This window comes from Mastomys coucha, unplaced genomic scaffold, assembly GCF_008632895.1.
Source record: "Mastomys coucha isolate ucsf_1 unplaced genomic scaffold, UCSF_Mcou_1 pScaffold23, whole genome shotgun sequence".
Taxonomy (NCBI): domain Eukaryota; kingdom Metazoa; phylum Chordata; class Mammalia; order Rodentia; family Muridae; genus Mastomys; species Mastomys coucha.
The window spans coordinates 38,753,615-38,775,276 of record NW_022196906.1 but is presented as its reverse complement, the minus strand read 5'-3'; the positions used below and the strand labels follow the sequence as shown (position 1 = coordinate 38,775,276).

Below are 21,662 nucleotides of genomic sequence, written 5' to 3'. Positions count from 1 at the left end.
AAATACTGGGAGGCATGAAATTCTTAAGCGTATTGCTACTATAGAAATGCTAGGAAATAAACAGCTCAGGGGAAAAGACAGGAAGGAAAGGCGGACAGACAGATAGACAGACACGGTGACTGCGTGGCTATGAAGAGAGAGCGAATAGTCAAAGATACCTGGACCTTGATGTGCCTAAGCTGGGTGGTGGTGTCACATGCCTTTAATCCCAGCACTTAGCGGCCAGGGCCAAGGCAGATCTCTGTGAGTTCGAAACCAGCTTGGTGTATAGAAAGTTCCAGGAGAAGCAGGGCTCTAATGTCTCAAAACCCTGTCTCCAAAACAAAACAAAACAAAAACAAAAAAGGAAGTGTGCATCCTAAAAAAAGAAAAAATACATAGACAAACATGTATGAAGATTTAATAAGGCTGGGTGTAAACTAGGCATGCTATGATCCCACCACTCCAGAAGCAGAGCCAAGAAGATTGCCGTACATACATTCAAGGCCAGTTTGGGTGACAAAGTGAATTCCAGACTAGCCTGAGCTACGGTATGAAACCTTGACTCTGTTAAAAATAAAAGCAAAGGGGATCATAATGATCCCTGTGCTTTATATATTAACTTTTGTTGTTGAGACAGGGTCTCACTGTGTAGCCTTCACTGGCCTGGAATTCACTGTAGATCAGACTGACTTTAAACTCACAGAAGTCCGTGGGCTTCTGCTTCCAGAGACACCACCACACTCATCCCTGCTAACCTTTTAAAAATTTAATTTTAAGGTTAGGAATGGTGATGCATCAGGGGACGTCGATACTCTGGGGATTCAGAAAGTATAAGTATCTTTTCTGCTCTTGCCCGTTGTTAAAAAGAAGCCTGCTGAACAGTGTGCCTGGTCTCTTCTCACATATCAGATTGACTGAGAATAGCTAGGCACTGATGTCAGCTGATGGCAGGGACCGTACCAGTGCCAGTAAGACATATGACACAAGTTCTCTCCCACCTACAGTTTTCTTCTATTTCCTTTCAGATGCCTGGAAGTCACTGACAGATAAAGTTCAGGAAGCTCGATCAAATGCCCGCCTGAAGCAGCTCTCCTTTGCAGGTAACGGCTGATGCTGCTGTTATCTCGCTACAACCTCCAAATATTCTGGCAGTTTGTTAGTGTAAGCTGCAGAATTGCATCTAAAAAAATACAAACTATTTAAATAAATAATTTAGGACTTTAGGATGTAACTCATACACCATCCAGTTTACTCATTTACATACAGTTCAGTGGTTTTCAGTGTATCTATCCACAGATGTGTGTTACTATCTTATTGCCTAACTTCATTCCTAATCCTGGTGCCTGTGGATCTGCCTAGTCTGGATATTTCACATAAGTGAATCTTAACCTGTGACTGTCTTCTTTCAGTCTATGCTTTCAGACTCTTTCTACACTAGGGCATGGAGCTCAGTGGTCACGCTCAACTCCCTCGAGGCTGCCTAGCACCACATTAGTAGGGTTTTATTTCTATGTGCTGTAACGAGAAATTAAAGCTTTAAACCTGTGCTGACTAGGAAGAAAAGTTATGGGCCTAAGAATCATCACAAACTGGCCACATAGGCCTGGGAAAGAGCAAACAAGTTGTTAGATATCATAAGAGCTGGTGAAAAACCCCTGGGGGAGACCCCCACTCAAATCTCGGGAGGACGTACACCCCAGGAATCACAAGAGACCACATCTTGATGTAATTACAAGAGGTATATTTTAATTTTCAGGACGCCCTGGTTCGGCACCACAGTTATCTCACGCAGGAGATAATGGAGCCGACCACGAGGCTTGAAAGTTAGAGGTTTTTATAGGAAAAAAGGTCTGAGGGAACAAAGAGATCAGTGTGGTCATACATGATTGGCTAGTTCAAATATTAACTATTACGTGTAGAACAGAGTGGAAAATTCCTAAGGTTGGTGTTAATCTGAGTCAACAAAGCATCTGACCTTAAACCATATCTGAGAGGACCAGATGGTCCATTACTTAGTGTCTGCCAGGCACGTCTTTGCAGGCCTGGGCCTTGGACATGTCCTCGTTTGCGTAGACATGTTTTCCTCTATGTTTATAGTTTTATGTCTTCTTGACCTGCCAGCTCTTATGATATCTAACAACTTGTTTGCTCTTTCCCAGGCCTATGTGGCCAGTTTGTGATGGATTCTTAGGCCCATAACTTTTCTTCCTAGTCAGCACAGGTTTAAAGCTTTAATTTCTCCTTACAGTGCCATAGACATAAACTTCATGTTTGTTGGCATTGTATATGATCCTAGCACAAGCAAACCTTAAAATGGAGAGCTTATTCACAATAAACACCTTCATTCTTTATCTAATAATAATAATAATGCCAGAATTTTTTTTTCAATACTGGTGATTGAGCCTAAGATGTCAGACATACTAGGCAAGTACTACACACAGCCATATTCAGAGGCCCTAAGAAGTCATATTTTAGTTGAAATATCATATACCTAATAAAGATGTGTAGAACATGAGCGTTTGCTACCGCAGAAAGATTTGTAGCAGTGATCACAGAACCTTGTTTGCAGTGTCTTGTTTCTTTACAATACCTTTTAACCATCCATGCCCAAACATTTATACAAATGTGCATGTCTACCTTCCTTCTAACTCTTACTCCACCCTAATCCCTCCTGATCCCCCACACCAGCAAGAAGAGAAAGAAGGTTAGAGGGGAAAGGGGGCAGAAACCTGTTTAAGCTTCTTCCTGCTGATTAGGTTCAATGAGTTTCTTGGGGCAAGTCCAGTCTACGCTATCAGGGTATCTCAAATTTCTTCTTTCTTTGCTCATGAACACTTGATAGTCTACAGTAACAGCAACTGGAAGCAGCAGGGGAAGCAGCCCCTGCCCGCTTCTTCTTCTGAGCACCTCCCACCCCTCTTGGGGCGCTGGCATTTATCGCCTCTCCAGAGACCCCAGAACTCCAAACGTAAACTGTCTGCAGCTAGCAAAAATCATGCCCCTCCTAGAGCATGAGACAGTCACATTAACTAACAGCTGTGAACACACTGGAGCAGCCTCCTATCCCACACCTGGGGTCAAAACAAAAATATTCACATAACTGGGTTTTTTAAGAAACCAAAATTCTCACTACAGAAATGTTCTCATAAAATGAGGAGGAATTTTGAATGCTTATACCATAGTGAAGATGAAGAGTGTTGAGTTCTCAGAGTGCTTACCTAGAACAAGGCTCTTGTTCAATCTTACCAAAAAGCCTTGTGATTCCTACATTGGGTGCCCATTATGAGCATGAAATGAAGTGGCCCATGGCACTTCTATACACTCAGCACACAGGAGTCAAGCCAGAGCTTGGTGAGAGCAGTTTATGGTAACCATTCATCCGTACTGACAGATGGATCTGCCTTTATTTCACTAGCATTCTAAAGCTAACTTCTAAATGTCTTATGTCCCTGAGCCTGGGTAGCCTCTGGCTGCTACTCTCTAACACAGCCATTTGTTAATGCTGTGCAGCTTTCTGTTGGCTACATCCCTTCCCACCCTGGTGCCTTTCCTTCTGTAGGTGTGAACGGTCTGAGGATGCTGGGGATTCTCCATGATGCCGTTGTGTTTCTGATTGAGCAGCTGTCTGGTGCCAAGCACTGTCGGAATTACAAATTCCGTTTCCACAAACCAGAAGAAGCCAATGAACCCCCCTTGAACCCTCACGGCTCAGCCAGGGCTGAGGTCCACCTGAGGCAAGTTCCATTTTGTCTAACAAGCATTTGAGGTCCTGGCTTTGTTATCTAATGACAGCTCTTGTCCCGCTTGCCCTCTGAGGTCTTCAGTAGTAATGGCACCATCTTTACTCCTTTATTAGAATATTTCTCTAAAAACAAACCTTAATCTTTTGGCTCCAGGAAGTCAGCATTTGACATGTTTAACTTCCTGGCTTCTAAACATCGACAGCCCCCTGAATACAACCCTAATGATGAGGAAGAGGAAGAGGTCCAGCTGAAGTCCGCACGGTAAGCAATCATGCCCAGTCACCTGACACCTCACTCTCCTGCAGCTCTTGTGCTGAACATGAGTTTAATGTAATATACAGCAGACTACTGCTTCTAGTAGGCTGTGATGTGGAACAGTCATTAATATTTGTGAATCTGTTACTAGTCTTCAGAACTCCACTCTTCAATCCCAGCACTCAGGATTTAGAAGCAAGGGGATCTCAGGTTTAAGATCAGTCCCAGCTACATTCTGAGCTTAAGTTAAAAGCCAGCCTGAGTTACATAAGGCCCTGTCTCAAATAAAACAAATAAAAAACAGAAGAGGGTGGGGGCAGCGGTGGAATGGCAGCTTCCTGGGTGACATTTGGAATACCGAGCCACTGTTTACACTGAGGTAGCAATAGCTGGCTAGTAACGAAACATAGGAAATGGAAGAAAGCCGAATAAATGTAAGATGCATGTATTCTGTAACAGTAATCTCTCCTAATAGCTGTTTATGTGACACCCGTCACCATTGTCCACAAGAGCCGTGTATGTTAATATGGAGCTAGTCAGCATGGGCACATGCCTGTGGTCCCAGCACTCAGGAGGCTGATGCAGGCATGTATTGCCTCAAGTTCAAGGTTAGCCTGGGTCACAAAGAGAAAACCCACAGTGAATACAGGTATAGTGAGGTCTCAGGAGGCAGGGACAGAGGGTCTGAGGCACTCTTAGCTGAAAGTGAGCAAGTGTGCTCACTCTGCTGGCGCCCCCAACCCACACCTCAGAACACTGAGTTCATAACATCATTCCTCTCTCTTAGGAGGGCAACAAGCATGGATCTCCCAATGCCCATGCGATTCCGGCACTTAAAAAAGACTTCTAAGGAGGCGGTTGGTGTCTACAGGTAGGGCTGTGGTTGTAGAATTTGAGAAAACTCACATTTTTCCAAATAAAGTGGACTGAATACTAGACTCTAGACTGGCATGTCTCTTTCGGTTGTTGAGGTTTCTATAGATTTATTGCAATGCTTGGTGGAGTAGTCATTAGTGTTTAGTAATATGTCAGTACAGTTCATACAAATGAGGTGGGGGCAGACTTTCTTCACACAATTAATTAATTTGAAAAATTTGTGTTTTGGTATCTGGAGAAATGGCTCCACCATTAAAAACACTCCGTGCCCTTGCAGAGGACCTAAGTCTGGTTTCTAGCAGTTGTTAACTGCAGTCTGTAACTACACTTCCTTCTGACCGCCACAGGCAGCAGCTATGCACATGGTACACACACACATGCAGGAAGATACTCATACACATAAAAAGTAAATCTAAACATTTTTTAAAAGGAAATTTGTACCCTTTTTTTTTTTTAATTTTTATTTTTTTGGTCTCCATGGCCTAGGTCTCCCATCCATGGTCGGGGTCTTTTCTGTAAGAGAAACATCGATGCAGGAGAGATGGTGATTGAATACGCCGGCAATGTCATCCGCTCCATCCAGACGGACAAGCGTGAGAAATACTACGACAGCAAGGTGCATGCCATAGCTTACTCCCTGGGTCCTTCTATTTGCTGTAGGTAGGGGCCATCAAACCTTAGCATGATCCTTAGATCCCAAAAGAATAACATGCTTTCACTTCAGAGGTGGGTAGTTGCTGTTGTTGTTGCTGTTGTTTGAAGGCAGAGTTGAGTCCACAAAACCTTTTTAAAATGCACATATTTTGTGATGAGCCCATAAATGTTCTGACCTCCTCTAAGGATTAGTAAATAAAGTTGCTGTTTGATGATTGGTCTGTGGATCCCAGGATCAAAAGTACATGGCTACAGTTTTTCTCCAGTCTAGTGCCTATAATCTAGAAACTCCTTCTCAAAGCATGTTAAAAATAGGTAGTCTGAGAAGTGTGTAAATTGTAAGAGAAACTTGGCTCCTCTGTGGCTATAGGTAACATCAGGGGCAGCATAGCAAATGTTTTTAAACCTGAGTCATAACAAGTTCAGCCAGGTATGATATGTCATCCAGCACCTAAACTAGCATGGGAAGCCTCAGGTTCAAGGCCAATCTGGGCTACATAGGGAAATCCTACGACAGACCCTAAGAAGACTTAGTGGGTGAAGATGCCTGCTGTCAAGCCTGGTTACCTGAATTATGTCCCCAGAACCCATGTGGTAGAAAGGAAGATCTGACTCCCGAAAGTTATCCTCTGACCTTCACCCGCATCCCATAGCACTTGAAAGAAAGCATAAGTCAGGGCTGGGAATGTGGTAGACTGCTTAACTGTTTAGCATTTGTAAGACTTTAGGTTTATTTCAATAAAATCATAAGTAAATTAAATGGTTCCTTTCCCTTCATGTGTAGGGCATTGGTTGTTACATGTTCCGAATTGATGACTCAGAAGTAGTGGATGCCACCATGCATGGAAATGCTGCACGCTTCATCAATCACTCTTGTGAACCTAACTGCTACTCCCGGGTCATCAATATTGATGGGCAGAAGCACATTGTCATCTTCGCCATGCGTAAGATCTACCGGGGGGAGGAGCTCACCTATGACTATAAGTTCCCTATCGAGGACGCCAGCAACAAGCTACCATGCAACTGTGGCGCCAAAAAATGCCGGAAGTTCCTGAACTAAAGCTGCTCATCTTCCTGTGATGGAGTACCAAGACCCAGGGCCACCCAAAGCCATGCTGAAGGACTTCCCAGCACCCAAGAGCTCCAAGGATTGAGCGGGCAGTTGAGGGTCCTCTGGCTGAGCACCCTAGTGTCCCACATACACATCATGTGATTATAGTCTTGGAGAGAGAAGGGTCTCAAAGAATAGATCCCCAGATGGCTTTCTCCTGGGCCCTCTCTGGTTGTTGAAAAACCTGGGAAACTGTTTCCTGGGAGAATTTCCCTGCAAGGAGCGTGTAGAGGGTTCCTCAGAGTGGGAGATGGGGTCTGAGCATGACCTCAGAGAGCAGTTTGTCATCCTCATCTTAGCCCTCTCCCAAGCCCTAAAAGCGACGGGTCAGACAGGACCCCAGATACAGGGTTGGTGGAATACCTGGTAGTTTGCCAGTTAGGCCAGTCCTGTGGCCATCTGTTGAACAAACAGCCTGGTGGTTTTCCCTACTATCTGTCCACTTAAGAGTTCACTTTGGTTAGGTGACAGGTTTCCTAGCACCTCTGGTGTCAAAAGGCTGTCTTGGGGTTGTGCCAATTAATTACCAAACATTGAGCCTGTGGCTGTAAGTGGGAGTGTTACCCTGTGAGCCTTACCATAGCCAGTGACCTTTCTTGATGATAGGAGCGGCTCCCTCTCTATCCCTTCTCTTTACTCCCTTCTCCCCTCCTCCATCCTCATCTGCTGCTTTCCCATTCTTTCTGGGTAGCGGGAGCTTGCCTCCCTGCTCAAGGACACTCCCTACTTGGTATAGGAAGTGCCTACAGAAAGTCCCCCAAGCCTGTAAGCACTCCGGGTGGGGAAGTGGACAGGAGCCATTGGCCATAACCAGACAGAATTTGGAGATCTCATAAAGCTCCATTGAGAGTTTTAAAGAGATATATGTAGCAAGATTTTTTTAAACAAGAGGCGAAAGATTATTTAAATAGGATTTGAGTCATGCAACAGCCAGCGTCCAATAGCCAGGAGAGGCCCCAGCCCCTTCCTTCCTGGGACATGCTTACTTTCTTTTCCCTTTCTGAAGACATAGGAAGATGAATTTCTAAAAGGTCAGTGTCCAGCTGCAAGAACACTAATCAGATTCAAGACCCCAAACTTGGGGGACTAGACCACATGTGCTAAGGGACCTCTGCCACCCATGTGCAGCCCATGGCTGAGCAAAGTCAATGACACTACTGCCCTGATTACTCCTTAGGGTGTGGACAGCCAGCAGCAAATGTTTCTTTCTTCCCCCAAGACAGTGTCTTGAACCTGTTAAATTAAGTCATTGGATTTTCCTCTGTTCTGTTTACAGTTTACTATTTAAGGTTTTATAATGTAAATATATTTTGTATATTTTTCTATGCGAAGCACTTCATAGGGAGAAGCACTTATGACGAGGCTATTTTTAAACCGCGGTATTATCCTAATTTAAAAGAAGATCAGTTTTTAATGATTTTTTATTTTCATAGGATGAAGTGAGAGAAAATATTCAGCTGTCCACACAAAGTCTGGTTTTTCCTGCCCAGCTTTCCCTGGAAAGCGTACTTTTTGTTATTCCATGTGTAGCTTGTTTGTGCCCGTTGACATAAGTGTTCCTTGGGTCTGCTCTTTATAATAATTGAGAAAGAAGGTCACCCGCTCCATTAGGCCACTGCCCTCCATGGCCAAGGAACGAGGGTACAGAACCTTAGCACAGCAGTGTCTCCTCCTCTCTGCTGCATTGCCCTCCTCTGGGTCAGCTCCAGAGTGCCAAGCAGCAGGCTCCATTTCGTTCTCCCTTCTCTTTCTGAGTTAGCAACCAAGAAGCTGCAACTTGACATTTGCCATCACTATCTGCCTCATAGATCATCTCCTTCCCTTCTCTGCCCACCAATTCCTTGTACCTGCAAAGAACCCACTGAGCGCCTCCTGCCCTCTCAGGGGCAGCTTGTTGAACCTGAAGCACAGTATGACCACTCACGATCAAGCAGATCTCTGCGCCTGCCACAAGGTTTCAGGGTAGCGTAGTCCAAGTGGAGGGCAGGGCACCCTTTCTCTTATGGAAGTCAGCAAAGCAATATGACGCAGCCCAGAACTCTCTGCCAGGACTCGTGGCTCTGCTGTGCCTTCCATCCTGGGCTCCCTTTCCTTCCGTGACCTTAAGAACTTTGTCTGGTGGCTTTGCTGGAACATTGTCACTGTTTCCACTGTGGGAAGCCCAGCACTGTGGCCAGGATGGCAGAGATTTCCTTGTCATCATGGAGAAGTGCCAGCAGGGGACTGGGCAAAAGCACTCTACCCAGACCTCACCTCCCACCCTCCTTTTGCCCATGAACAAGATGCAGTGGCCCGAGGGGTCCCACTAGTGTCTGCTTTCCTTTCTTATTGCACTGTGTGAGGTTTTTTTGTAAATCCTTGTATTCCTTTTTTTTTTTTTATGAAAAAAAAATTAAGCTGCATTTGTTACTGAAATGATTAATGCACTGATGGGTCATGCATTCATCTTGAGAAGACCCAAAGGCCAGTCAGAGGGTGGGGGGAACTCAGCTAACAGACCTAGTTACTGCCCTGCTAGGCCATGCTGTACTGTGAGCCCCCTCCTCATCCTCTTTCTACAACCCCAAACCCTGAGGACAGGGGGGAACCCACCTTTCCTCCTCCGCCAGCTGGTTTGCCTTGCCCTCCCACTCACTGTCAACCACAGAAACGAGAAATTCCTCTTTCAGCTCAGCCTTGAGTCCATTGCCAAAATTCAGCATACCTGCCAGCAACTTGGGGGATAAGCCAGAGTATCCCCACATGCGGGAGAGAAGGCAACAAAACAGAAGGCACAGCTGTCTCCAAAACACATCTGCTTTGTTTTGAAAGTGACCAAGAGAACCTCCGCACAAAAGTGCAGGTTGAGGACTTTGCGCTGGGTTATTCCCAAGAATCCCCCAAGGGGCAACCCACTGCCCCAGGAGTGACAGCTGTGGACCTCATAGGTTCTCGGAGAGCCAGCTCACTTCGGCTTTGCTGCTAGAACCTGTTGTGGCTGCATTTCCTGGTGGCCAGTGACAACTGTGTAACCAGAATAGCTGCATGGCGCTGACCCTTTGGTCGGAACTTGGTCCCTGGGCTCCTTCATTGCTGCCCACCATGTCCAGCACAACCCTTCCCTGTTTTTAAACCAATCACAGTTAAGGAGGAAGCCCTGGCACTTCTTAGGTTTTTCAACCCAAACTCCATTTTCAGGACCCAGCTCACCTCTGTCATCCCCCGGCCAGTCCAATAAGCACCATGCAGCAACCTTGATTTAAAAAAAAGAAAAAAAGAAGAAAAAAAAACCCTAAAAACAAAATAAAAAAAAAATACAACACACATACAAAAAAATCTTTTAATGAATGTATCTTTCTAAAGGACTGACGCTCAATCAAATACCTGAAAATACTAGAGGTCACAGCCTCATCAGATGTTAACTTTTATTGGATTTGGGATTCTTTTTCATAGAAACCAAGTTGTTTTTTGTTGTTGTTGTTGTTGTTGTTGTTGTTTTTTAAGGAAAAGCGGGTCATTGCAAAGGGCTGGGTGTATTTTACGTTTCCTTCCCTTCATTTTGAAGCAATACAAAGTTATTGAGCAGATAGTTTTGTGCCGGATCATGAATACCAGTCAAGTCTCACACTCTGAAAACTTGCAACCTTTTTGTCTGTTTGTTTTGGTTTTCAAATAAGTATAAATATATATATATAGGAACTAATATAGGAATGCACCATTGTAACAAAGCCTAGTTCAGTCCATGGCTTTTACTTCTCTTAACACTATAGATAAGGATTGTGCTACAGTTGCTAGTCGGGGCAGGAAAATGTCAGGCTCCTGGTGACGGTGTCGCTGACTCCACACACGGATAACAGATGCGCACCCGCCCGTCTGAGATGGGCGTGCAGAGCGGACTGCTATCACCTGGGTTCTTCCTGCCTGTGAATGTTGCCAGTCGGTACCTGTACTCCTCGTCTCTCTACTTTCGGTTATGAATGTTGGGGTCACCACCTGCATTTAGGGGAAAATTGTGTTCTGTGCTTTCTGGTATCTTGTTCCGAGGTACACTAGTTCTGTCTTTCAACCAAGAAAAAATAGACTTGTGGTGTTTCTTTTCTTGAACTTTAACAGTCTCCTTAGCAAATACAGGTAGTTGAATAATTGTTTCACGAGCTGAACAATGACAAGCTTCATTTCTAGAATAAGAAATTTCTCTACAGCTGTGTCATGTACAATGGATCTTTTGGGGGGTTTTTGTTTGTTTTGTTTGCTTCCCTTTTTTTCCTTGTGTTCTTCCAAGCTTCTGGTTAGAGACAAAATGGGGGGGAAAGGAAAATGTGTCTAAAGTCCATCAGTGTTAACTCCCTGAGGCAGGGATGAAGGAAAATACTTTAATAGTTCAAAAAAATAATAATGCTGAAAGCTCTCTACGAAAGACTGAATGTAAAAGTAAAAAGTGTACATAGTTGTAAAAACAAAAAAAGGAGTTTTTAAACATGTTTATTTTCTATGCACTTTTTTTTATTTAAGTGATAGTTTAATTAATAAACATGTCAAGTTTATTGCTGCACTCTGCTGAGCTTCCTTTTGGCCTTGGGGTTGGGGTGGAGTGGGGTGGGGGAGGGAGGGGCTTGTAAATGGACTACCTAATGCCTTCCAGCCTCCCTTCTTTAAGATGGAATCACTCAGCTAATTCCCTTGTCTGGAGTGGGACTTCAGTGAGCAGTGATGCGTGTCCAGGACCCCAGAGGTTCTGGATAGAAGGGCTGCATATATTGTCTGCCTATCTCATTAAGTAGGAGGTTAAGTAGTGGTTATTAAACAGACTATAATAAAATGAAACCATATGGATACCTTTCATCTCCGATCCACCTTAAAACTGGAACAAGATTTGTTTATTCTGTGTTAGGGGTGAGGGTTCAGTTGGGAAATACTGAAAAACCACCCTGCCAGGTCAGTAACCCTGGCCACTGAGACTGAACCAAGATTGGAAGGCACCACTCTACTTGAGGCGGTCCCCAAACAGAACCTCCTCCATTCATAGTATCTGCCAGGTGGAAGCTCTACCCTGTCCCCGCCATCTTCCTCCACCCCTGAGTTACCAGTTGGGACTTCAGAGCTGGGCATCATGGGGACTCCAAATGATCAGGCAGTGTTGCAGGCCATCTTCAACCCTGATAGCCCCTTTGGAGATGTTATTGAATTGGACCTGGAAGAATCCCAGGAGGGAGATGAAGGTGAGCCCTTGACATTGGTGTGGGTCAGGTGTTGGCAAGGGTGGATCTGCCGAGAGGAAGCCAGAGTTTCTGTCATTCAGACCTCTAAGCCTACCACTAAAATCTTCCATGACCCAAGCTTCTCTGTGCTGGCTTAAGTCAACCACTGAGATATTTGACATTTTGAATGTCACACCCACCCTCCCCACAGCAAGGATGGAAGACAAATAGGACATGATGGTGGCTCAGTTGGCCCATCCTAACATAGGCAGAGCTTCATTTGTTACATATTGTTATAAGCTAGACATTGAGCTAGCTCCTCCAGGGAACAGCATGGTCCACTGCCTGATAATGAAGATGTTTGGGGCTCTGCTCCTGCAGGAGTGAAGCCTGAGCCTTATTGAAGCTTTAGAGTGAAAACCTGAAAAATAGATCTGGAGTAATTTTCATGACCTGGAATGATTATGGTTTCCTTTGTGACAGAGTGTGTAAAGCAAAATGAGGAGAAGCCAAAAAGCTGAAGAAAGCGGTTCAGATCTAAGCTCCACACCCTGGGGCTGTAATCTAGAGCAAGTCACCAGTGAACGCGTTGTTGAGCTTCTCTTAGCCAAGGAGAACCGCCCAGTGCCTCTTTCTCGGGTCTCTTAGCTATGTTAGTTCCCAGTTTTACTGACCTCAGTTACTATCCCTGACTTTGCAAGTCACCTTGCTGTGTCCCATACCTGGTCAGCTCATTCGAGTATAAGGCCAAAGCCCAAGGTGGCTTTCCGTTTTCTTCCCTACCGGACACATGTCCCTGCCTTGTTTCTTCCCTGGTGCAGATGGAGTTTTCCCTCAAGCACAGCTGGAGCACTCCAAGGCCCTGGAGTTAGAGGGAGTGAGGGCAGCAGAAGCTGGGGACCTCCACACAGCCCTGGAGAGGTTTGGCGAAGCCATTAGCCTGCTACCTGAGAGAGCGTCTGCCTACAACAACCGGGCCCAAGCCCGGCGGCTCCAGGGGGATGTAGCAGGTGAGGGGAAGATACCAGAGATCCTCCACAGAAAGGACCCCTCCCATGAAGGGCAGAGATGAGTTGGTTGTGGGTGGAGAGCAGAGAAACAGAGACACTAAACTCCCTGACATCTATGTTCTTACCTATAGAATCCAAGACTGTATGGGTTCTGTGGGCTTCATGAGACTATATGAGAATTAAGAGGCTGCATTCTGCTCATGGATTTAATAAGAGACTTCTAGGCAACAGTAGGATTGAAGTGGAGGGCATGAGGATAAAACATTTGTATAGCAGTTACTGGGAACTAGGCATCATGCACACAACTAGGCTGTAATAACAATCCTCACGACCCCCCTAGAGGTCATTCCGTTTGTAGAGATGAAGAAGAGGAAGCATCCAGAGGCTGAGCAGTTTCATCATCCTCCAGCCAAGAACTGGCTGAGCTCAAGTATGAACCCAGGTGGTTGGTGGGGCTCTAAAGTCCATGAAACTGCTCTCCGGGGAACTCATAATTAGGTAACAGCAGGCACATTTGAAAGGAAACAGCATGGGGACCTGTTCCTGAAGGGGAACAAGTTCTGAAAGATGAGCAATGAGTCGACACAGTCTCTGGGGCCGAGAAAGAATACACAGGCCTGGGAAGCTTCCGATCTCCAGGGTGGAGCAGGCCCCATGGAAGGTTGGAAAGCTGAGCCTTGCAGAGGTGAACAGAGAGCCAGGGGTGACAAACTAGAAGTGTCAGATAAGAAGGTGATTATCACTCAGGGATTTGGCCTAGGCAGGGGAGGTAACTGGATCAAACCTGATGTATTCAGTTTCTGTGGCTGGAATGGAGATCATAGGATGGGGGAACAAGACTAGGAGTTGGAGGCCAGGTGGATGTGAAAGTTTAAGCAGAGGCCTGGTAGCGACTAGATCTGACTAGTTGATGGGGGTGTTCCTAGAACCTAAACTAGAGAATCTGTACTCCATCCTAAGGACAGTAGGATTTAGCCCAAGAACTTCTTCTGGAGCTTGTCTGCCATAGGTTGTGGGTGACAACCTACAGATGGAAAGCCTGGAGATGAAGAGGTAACTGCACTTGTAGAGGCTTAGATTCCTGCAGACTAGCTGTAAAGAGGGAAACTGAGCCGGTCCTAGAGCTGCTCATTCTGCAGTCTGGGCGAGGTAGGGAGCATAGCCCTACTGTGTTTCCTGAACCAGAACCACTAAGGGAAGCTCAGCCTTTCTCCAGCGACTGTGCTGAGCAATGCAAGGGCCCTGGCAGCCTCTTTAGGAGACTAGAGAATATGAATTGAGGCAGGGTCCAAAGAAAGCAGCTGGGGGTGGACCTGACAGAAACCCTGAGCTGGCTGTCTGAGGTTGATTCCAAAATGAGTTCTGAGACTCAACCCAAGTATGTTCCTCTGAGAATCACAAAAATAAAACAGTGCCAGCTCTGGCTCCACGACCTTCTTCCAGTGAAATTAGATACAGAGTAATGAAGACCGTGGAGATAATGAAGGAGAAAAATGGACAAGTGCCATTTTCATGGCCTGTACTGGGAAAGAGGAGACTGACTATAGCAGAAAATAGTTGTGTAGCTAAGGATATGTTTCTTTGAACTCTAGGATTCAGGGTGAGTCACCAAACATACGGTAGGTGCTAGGCTTCACTTGTGTGAACTACATCTATTTGGAAATTGATAGATTCACTAACACACTGGCCAAATCCTCTAGAAGACATTCGCGCTTGGGTGCATCAGTGTTAGCACATACCAGGAACAAGGCCAGGGAGAGCCTTGGACTTTAATCTCAGCTCTGCCCTTGGGCGGCCCCCAAGCCAGTTCTAGCAAACCCCAAGCCTTCATCTCCATGTTAAAAATAATCCCTCGTGGTTCAAAAGTCTCCAGCAAGAAGGAGGGGATCGGCTGCTCGGTTGCCCACACCCAGCTGACCCGCGCCCTCTCCCGGTCGGCCCGCAGGCGCCCTGGAGGACTTGGAGCGCGCGGTGACGTTGAGCGGCGGCCGGGGTCGCGCCGCCCGCCAGAGCTTCGTGCAGCGCGGGCTGCTGGCGCGATTTCAGGGCCGGGACGACGACGCCCGCAGGGACTTCGAGCAGGCTGCGCGACTGGGCAGCCCGTTCGCACGGCGCCAACTGGTGCTGCTCAACCCGTACGCCGCACTGTGCAACCGCATGCTGGCCGACATGATGGGGCAGCTGCGCGCGCCCAGCAACGGCCGTTGAACGCGGCCGGCAGAACGATGAAGAGGGGTACCCTGACCCAATAAAACTTTCAGGACTCTCTGACTTCGTATGCTCTGTCTCCACTTGCTTACTAAACAGCCTCACCGTGGCGACCGTAGCGCGGGCGGGACAGGGCGGGGCTGGAGCTGCCTGTTCCGGCAGCGATTGGTCCCGCCTGGCGCGGGCCCCGCCCTTGCAGCGGACTGCGGTGCTTGGCCGACTTGAGCAATTGCTGGGGCTCTGTTCCGGGAGGGAGCCAGGTGAGCTGCCCCGAAAGCGGGATGCTCTGGCGATCCCCAGATCCGCGACGCTCTCTTGCTAGGCCCAAGTCCACCTGATCAGCCGAGATTGGAAAAGCGGTGCACGGCGAGATACGGGAGGGAGAGCCAAGGCCAGCGAGGAGTGAACTGGGTCAAGAGAAGGACGATTCTTTGGGGGGGAAGGGCGCACGCGCATGTGTCTGTCTGTCTGTCTGTCTGTCTACCTGCCTGCCTGCCTGCCTGCCTGCCTGCCTGCCTGTCTGTCTGTAGTCATCTACTGTCAGTGCTGACCTCTGTGCCCTGCCCGCACAGTGACGAAGTGTGCCCATAGGTCTCTTCTTTTGGGTCTATTTGTGCCCGTGTCTTGGCCAGTGTGGCCAGTCTACATCAGTGCATGGTAAATTATCGCAGGAATTGCTCGGCCTACATGACTGGTACCTTCTCTCAGCAGCCTGGAGGCCGGTCTGTGATCATCATGGAATTGCCTCTAAGCCAAGCTACCCTCCGGCACACACTACTGCTCCTGCCTGCCCTCTTAAGTTCAGGTACACTCCTGTCCATCCTTTGGCCAAACCCTCCTTGCTTGTATCTCCTCTTAAGATACCCACTCCAGGCTCCAGGGCTGGGTTCCCCTATCCCTACTTCCCTACCATAAATTTATCCAGGTCCTGGTGAGAAAAAACAGCTGCCCTGTCTCTTGGCCTGCTGCCTCTCTGTAACTGGACCTCACCCTGGTCTCTCCAAGCCCCTCCCTGAGGATGCCTGCTGTGTTCCAGGTCAAGGGGAGCTGGCGCCACAAATTGATGGTCAGACCTGGGCTGAGAGAGCGCTTAGGGAGAATGAGCACCATGCCTTCACCTGTCGGGTTGCAGGGGGTTCTGCCACTCCCCGATTATCCTGGTACCTGGATGGACAGCTACAGGAGGCCACCACCTCACGACTGCTGAGTGTGGGCGGGGACGCCTTCTCTGGAGGTACCAGCACTTTCACTGTCACTGCCCAGCGCTCCCAACATGAGCTTAACTGCTCCTTGCAGGACCCAGGGAGTGGCCGGCCAGCCAATGCCTCTGTCATCCTCAATGTGCAATGTAAGTATCCTTGAGGCAGTCTTCAAACTTGTGAATGAATCTCCTGCCTTGGCCTCCAGAGTGCTGGAGATCATTCATACGAGTGACACATTCAGCTTTAACGGGACATTCATAAACACTGTATAAGGGGATTTTTATTTTCATCCCTATTTTACAAGTGAGAAATTGAGGCACAAACAGGTTAAACAGTCTGCCCAATGTCATACACAATTAAGAAGTAAGTTCAGGATGCAAATCTAGACCCTTTGTCTGGCTCTCTATTCTTTTTATTTTTATACTCTGAGACTTTTTTCAAGGGTGACTTGAACTTCTGATCATAGGGTTATGTGGTATGAGCACTGAACCCAGAACCTTGTGCATGATAGGCAAGTGCTCCACCAACTGAGCTACACCTCAGCCCAGTTTTGTTTTGTTTTGTTTTTTTCAATTTTAAGACAGTCTTACAGCCGGGCAGTGGTAGCGCACGCCTTTAATCCCAGCACTTGGGAGGCAGAGGCAGGCGGATGTCTGAGTTCGAGGCCAGCCTGGTCTACAGAGTGAGTTCCAGGACAGCCAAGGCTATACAGAGAAACCCTGTCTCGGGGGAGAAAAAAAAAAGACAGTCTTACTATGAATCCAAGAGCAGCCCCAAACTGGAAATTCCCCTGCGTCTGCTTCCAGAATGCTGAGATTACAACTGAGCCACATCCCCAGTGACTTTCTATTCTTTTTTCTTTTTCTTTTTCTGGTTTTTCAAGGCAGGGTTTCTTTATGTAACAGTCCTGGCTGTCCTGGAACTTTTGTAGACCTGGAAGCTTTATAGACCTTGAACTCACAGAGATCCTCCTACCTGTGCCTCCTGAGTGCTGGGATTAAAGGTGTGTGCCACCACTACCCGGCAAAACCTTTTTTAAAAATTTATTATTATTATTTTTAATGTAGGAGTGCTCTGTCTGCATGAACATCTGCATGCCAGAAGAAGGCATCAGATGGCTTTATGGTCATGAGCCACCATGGAGTTGCTGGGAATTGAACTCAGAACCAGCCAGTTTAACTCAGGAACTGAACTCAGGGGCAGCCAGTCTTCTTAACTGCAGAGCCATCTCACCAGCCCATGGTTGTCTACTCTTAATTGCTGTGAATTGATGCTGAGTCAGCAGATCCTGCTGCCTGTTCTTTAATGTTCTTTCTAAGAAAGGCCCAGGCCCTTTGTCCCATCCATATTTGAGAAGAAAGGGCTAGACTAAAAGGCTGTAATGAAAGCAGGTTATTCTCTGCTCTGCTCTAGTCAAACCAGAGATTGCCCAGGTCGGAGCCAAGTACCAGGAAGCTCAGGGCCCAGGCCTTCTGGTTGTCCTGTTTGCCCTGGTGCGGGCCAACCCACCTGCCAATGTCACCTGGATTGACCAGGATGGGCCAGTGACTGTCAATGCCTCTGACTTCCTGGTGCTGGATGCTCAGAACTATCCCTGGCTCACCAACCACACTGTGCAGCTGCAGCTCCGAAGCTTGGCACACAATCTCTCGGTGGTGGCCACCAATGATGTGGGCGTCACCAGCGCTTCACTTCCAGCTCCAGGTGAGCAACTAATGTGGCAAACCCTCAGGTGCGTGCAGGGGTCCTGGAAAGGGAGGACTCATTGCCCTGTGGGTAGACCCTGTGAATGAGCTATCCCCAGCCACTCCAGTAAGGATAGAGTAGTCGGACGTGTGGCATGTTTGGGATTGGGGTACTTCTCATGTGGAAACTAACAAGTGGACACTCTACAGGGCTCCTGGCCACACGGATAGAGGTGCCACTGCTGGGCATCATTGTGGCTGGAGGACTTGCCTTGGGCACTCTAGTGGGGTTCAGTACCTTGGTGGCCTGCCTGGTCTGCAGGAAAGAGAAGAAAACAAAAGGTAGGGCCAGAGGCAGTGGAGGCCAAGGGTGGGGAAGAGTAACAGTGAAGTTGGAGGGTGAGCGGCAAAGGTGCAGGCAGAGGTGGGCAGAGCACTTGCAAGGACAGGCCGTGGGCGAGACTGCATGCCTTGCAGGAAGCAGGGATGGGTGCTGGAAAGCCATCTCTGGTCCCAGGGCCAGGGTATTTGATAGACTCTTGGCTCAGGGGTCTTCAGTCTGAAGGGGCATGGGTCAGAGCCCAGGATGGGAGGTCACACTGACTCTGTGACATGGTTTCTGTCTCCTCAGGCCCTTCACGGCGTCCTTCTCTGATATCTAGGTAATGCTTCCTGGGGCTGGGCAGATGGGCCAAACTAAAATACTAGTCACTGGATTTTAAAGTAATAGACAGTTGGCAACCTGGGATTTCTAGGCTCAAAATAGACTACATATCTGCTGGTACCAAGGTCTATCTTAGCTTTTTATCTATCCTGTAGTGACTCCAATAACCTGAAACTGAATAATGTACGCCTGCCACGGGAAAACATGTCCCTCCCATCCAACCTTCAGCTCAATGACCTTACTCCAGATCTCAGAGGTACCCAGGACCAGTTCTCTGCCTGTGCTTAATGCTCAGAACTTCTAAGAAAGAGAGACCCTGGTTCTTAGGAGACATGCCTCATTAGGTAAAGCCCTGTCCTGGGCACCACTCCCTTTGTCACCCACAGGGAAAGCAACAGAGTGGCCAATGGCTCAGCATAGCAGCCGTCCAGAACTTCTAGAAGCGGAACCTGGTGGCCTCCTCACCAGCCGAGGTACTGAGCAGAGATCTCCTGTTCTCCACCTCCTCTTCCCATCCCTGTGCTTATTATACCAAAGGCCCCTGAGTGCTGGCAACAGAAGGCGCTTCTCCAAGCTCCAGAGAACCAAGGTTACTAATCTCTGGCATCTCTGATCCACAGGTTTCATCCGTCTCCCAATGTTGGGCTACATCTACCGTGTGTCCAGCGTAAGCAGTGATGAGATTTGGCTCTGAGCTTGAGGGTGAGGCATGAGGCCCAGGTTGCCTGTGGACTCCCCAGAGTGCCCACCCCAGTGTCTCCTTCAAGCTTTCCTCTGCCTGGCCCTGTTGTGACCATGAAGAAACCATGTTACTGTCATCTAGCCTGCCTGGCAAGGATACCCTGTGGGTCATGCATGTGTATTTCTTTGCACTCTAACCTGCAAGGCATGGGTACCCTTGGTGAGTCCACTGGTCAAAACTAGCTAGCCCCTTGTGCTCAATGAGTTTGGGGCCCTGCATGTGATAACCTGGTCCAGGTAGATGAAACTCTGGCCAGGTATGTTCAGGTGTCACCCAACATCTAAGAGATGGGCCTATTATATGTCCCACACTGGTGTCCTCTGCACCTTGTGCGGTAGGCAGAGAGATGCCTATGTGGGGGACAGGAGGGTCCCTGCACAACTCAGATGTCCTTCCTATGCTATGCAGCTTTGTCCCCTCAGGGAAAACTTAGCCCCTGCTATCTGTATACAACCAAATTTACCTTTGCTCAGGAACCAGCCCCTTGCCCAGGGACCTGGCCAAGCACAAATTAAGTCCCTTTTGCTGCATATCTTTCTACCCTTTTGTCCCTACCTCCTCTTGGACATCATAGGTCATACCCTAGACTGTTTTCCCTGGGTATTAGACCTCCATTGGCTGAGGACTGCAGGTGCCAGCCTTTGGTGTTAGCACAAGATGAGCAAGAGCTGACAGATGGGCTGGCTCCCAGGATGATATGTAGCTATGCATTGTTTTGTACACGTGTCTGCACTTTAAGCACATTGCCCAGGAGAGAGGAGGGCTCAGGGCCGCCTTGTGTTCCCCATGTTTAGCCTTCCGCAATTCACTGAGTGTTCTGAGCACTCAGGGTTGGTGGTTTCCCTCTCTGCATGTCTCCCCCACCATGCAGCCATATTCTTGGCCAAGCCTGGCTGCCCCCTCCTGTTTTTTAGGGGATGGTCACAGTGGGGATATAATCCAACAGTGCCAGGAGGAGCTTTAGGGGGACAGAGAAAGCAGGAGCCCACAGAGCTCCAAAGAATAAAAAGCAACCTGAAAATGACTGGCAAACAGCAGAGTCTTTTCCTTTCTTCATATCTTGTTTTGTAATTTTTCTCATGTTACTGGTTAGGACAGTGCTGCACACACAGTAAACTCCTTTGACCAAAGAAGTAAGTGTTTGTTCATTTCTTCAAAATTTACTTGTGTTTGTTTTTTGATACTCATGTAGTCTAGGCTAGCCTTGAATTCAGTATTGGACAAAGACAATATGATCTGATCTTCCTGCCTTCACTTCTCAAGTGCTGGGATTATAGCCATGTACTACCACCCTGTGTTTTCCAAGTGTTTTAAATGACCTCCACTTCCTCCTGTGTGGCCTGGTATGTGTGCCACACAAGTGCTTTGCCAAATCATAAACGATAGGTAGCTTTTCTCCTCTTCCTCCTCCTTTTCTTCCTTCTCCTCCTTTTTTTTTTTTTTTGACATTTTAAGCAGATTTATCCACAAAGTAGCAAGAGGATAATCCCCTGTACAAAATACAACAGATTCAAACAGAAAAAAAATTTTATGGATCCCTTCACGAATTTCCACATCACATCATGCTTGTGTAGGGGCCATGCCAGTCTTCTCTGTATTAAATGTTTTCAATCAGTCAGGCAGTGGTGGTACATGCCTTTCTTTAATCCCAGCACTTGGGAGGCAGAGGCAGGTGGATGTCTGAGTTCGAGGCCAGCCTGGTCTACAGAGTGAGTTCCAGGACAGCCAGGGCTACACAGAGAAACCCTGTCTTAAAAACAAACAAACAAACAAACAAAAAAAGAGTTAAATGTTTTGGATCACACAGCGAGCACCTGTATGCCCACTAGGAGGGGCAGCAGTTCAGTATCTGTTAGTCTAATGTGGAATAGTAATGATCATAAGAGCTGTAGCTGCTGTGGTCTGTTCTCTGAAAACCTAATGGGGCATCTGAGCGATCGCAGCACGGTGGCTCAGGCCTGTAATCCTAGCACCCAGGAGCCTAAAGAAAGAGGATAATGAGTTCGTGCTAGCCTGAGCTTCATAGTGAACTGTAGACTATGGGCTGTACAGAGAACCAGTCAAAAATAAGTAAGATTATTTTAAAATTCACAAAGATGTGTAAGATGCATGCTACCTTGTGGGAACTTCCCTGCATCTGACTGAAAATTCTCTGAGCCCTGACCTTTTTAGTTTCCATGGAGCTGTCACACGAAGAAACAGCTGAAACCTGGACCACTATGCCAGCATGTGACTGGGAAAAAAAGGTCTGATCTAATGCTGTGGATTGGTTGCGATGCCCAGTGAGGTCTGGAAATTACTCAGTCTTGCTTCCTTGCTAGTAAGGGGCAAGCCCTCATCTAAATGAGGGTCT

The 21,662-nt window shown here is 47.5% G+C and overlaps 3 protein-coding genes across 11 annotated transcripts in view; all 3 read left to right on the top strand.

Moving 5' to 3' along the window:
• The window catches only part of Kmt2a (lysine methyltransferase 2A), an 81,284-nt gene extending 70,132 nt beyond the window's left edge, over window positions 1-11,152 (top strand). For all 6 annotated transcript variants that reach the window (XM_031346289.1, XM_031346286.1, XM_031346287.1 and 3 more), the window contains 6 exons: window positions 1,008-1,082; window positions 3,542-3,716; window positions 3,879-3,986; window positions 4,768-4,851; window positions 5,343-5,472; window positions 6,295-11,152. In XM_031346289.1, the coding sequence (XP_031202149.1) occupies window positions 1,008-1,082; window positions 3,542-3,716; window positions 3,879-3,986; window positions 4,768-4,851; window positions 5,343-5,472; window positions 6,295-6,570 (848 nt within the window). In that variant the 3' untranslated portion in view covers window positions 6,571-11,152. The remainder of the gene's footprint in view (window positions 1-1,007; window positions 1,083-3,541; window positions 3,717-3,878; window positions 3,987-4,767; window positions 4,852-5,342; window positions 5,473-6,294) is intronic.
• A 366-nt stretch (window positions 11,153-11,518) lies between these two features.
• Window positions 11,519-15,076, top strand: Ttc36 (tetratricopeptide repeat domain 36). Its single transcript, XM_031346307.1, has 3 exons — window positions 11,519-11,819; window positions 12,620-12,808; window positions 14,754-15,076. The coding sequence occupies exons 1-3, from the start codon at window positions 11,711-11,713 to the stop codon at window positions 15,014-15,016; spliced, it is 561 nt and encodes a 186-aa protein (XP_031202167.1). The 5' UTR covers window positions 11,519-11,710; the 3' UTR covers window positions 15,017-15,076.
• On the top strand, window positions 15,051-20,432 carry Tmem25 (transmembrane protein 25). 4 transcript variants are annotated; one of them, XM_031346297.1, is made up of 9 exons: window positions 15,053-15,276; window positions 15,728-15,821; window positions 16,053-16,364; window positions 17,632-17,922; window positions 18,114-18,245; window positions 18,535-18,565; window positions 18,723-18,823; window positions 18,954-19,040; window positions 19,188-20,432. In XM_031346297.1, the coding sequence occupies exons 2-9, from the start codon at window positions 15,752-15,754 to the stop codon at window positions 19,259-19,261; spliced, it is 1,098 nt and encodes a 365-aa protein (XP_031202157.1). In that variant the 5' UTR covers window positions 15,053-15,276; window positions 15,728-15,751; the 3' UTR covers window positions 19,262-20,432. The 4 variants fall into 4 exon arrangements, with proteins under 4 accessions (XP_031202160.1, XP_031202157.1, XP_031202159.1 ...); XM_031346299.1 differs by having other exon boundaries at window positions 15,725-15,821; XM_031346298.1 differs by having other exon boundaries at window positions 15,053-15,427.
• The last annotated feature ends 1,230 nt before the right edge of the window (window positions 20,433-21,662 follow it).

Coding starts and splice junctions, on each gene's coding strand:
- Tmem25 (XM_031346297.1), top strand. CDS start 15,752: ATGGAATTGCCTCTAAGCCAAGCTACCCTCCGGCACACACTACTGCTC. Junction 15,822..16,052: donor GCCTGCCCTCTTAAGTTCAG/GTACACTCCTGT, acceptor GCTGTGTTCCAG/GTCAAGGGGAGCTGGCGCCA. Junction 18,824..18,953: donor CCTTACTCCAGATCTCAGAG/GTACCCAGGACC, acceptor TGTCACCCACAG/GGAAAGCAACAGAGTGGCCA.
- Ttc36 (XM_031346307.1), top strand. CDS start 11,711: ATGGGGACTCCAAATGATCAGGCAGTGTTGCAGGCCATCTTCAACCCT. Junction 11,820..12,619: donor ATCCCAGGAGGGAGATGAAG/GTGAGCCCTTGA, acceptor TCCCTGGTGCAG/ATGGAGTTTTCCCTCAAGCA. Junction 12,809..14,753: donor GCTCCAGGGGGATGTAGCAG/GTGAGGGGAAGA, acceptor GTCGGCCCGCAG/GCGCCCTGGAGGACTTGGAG.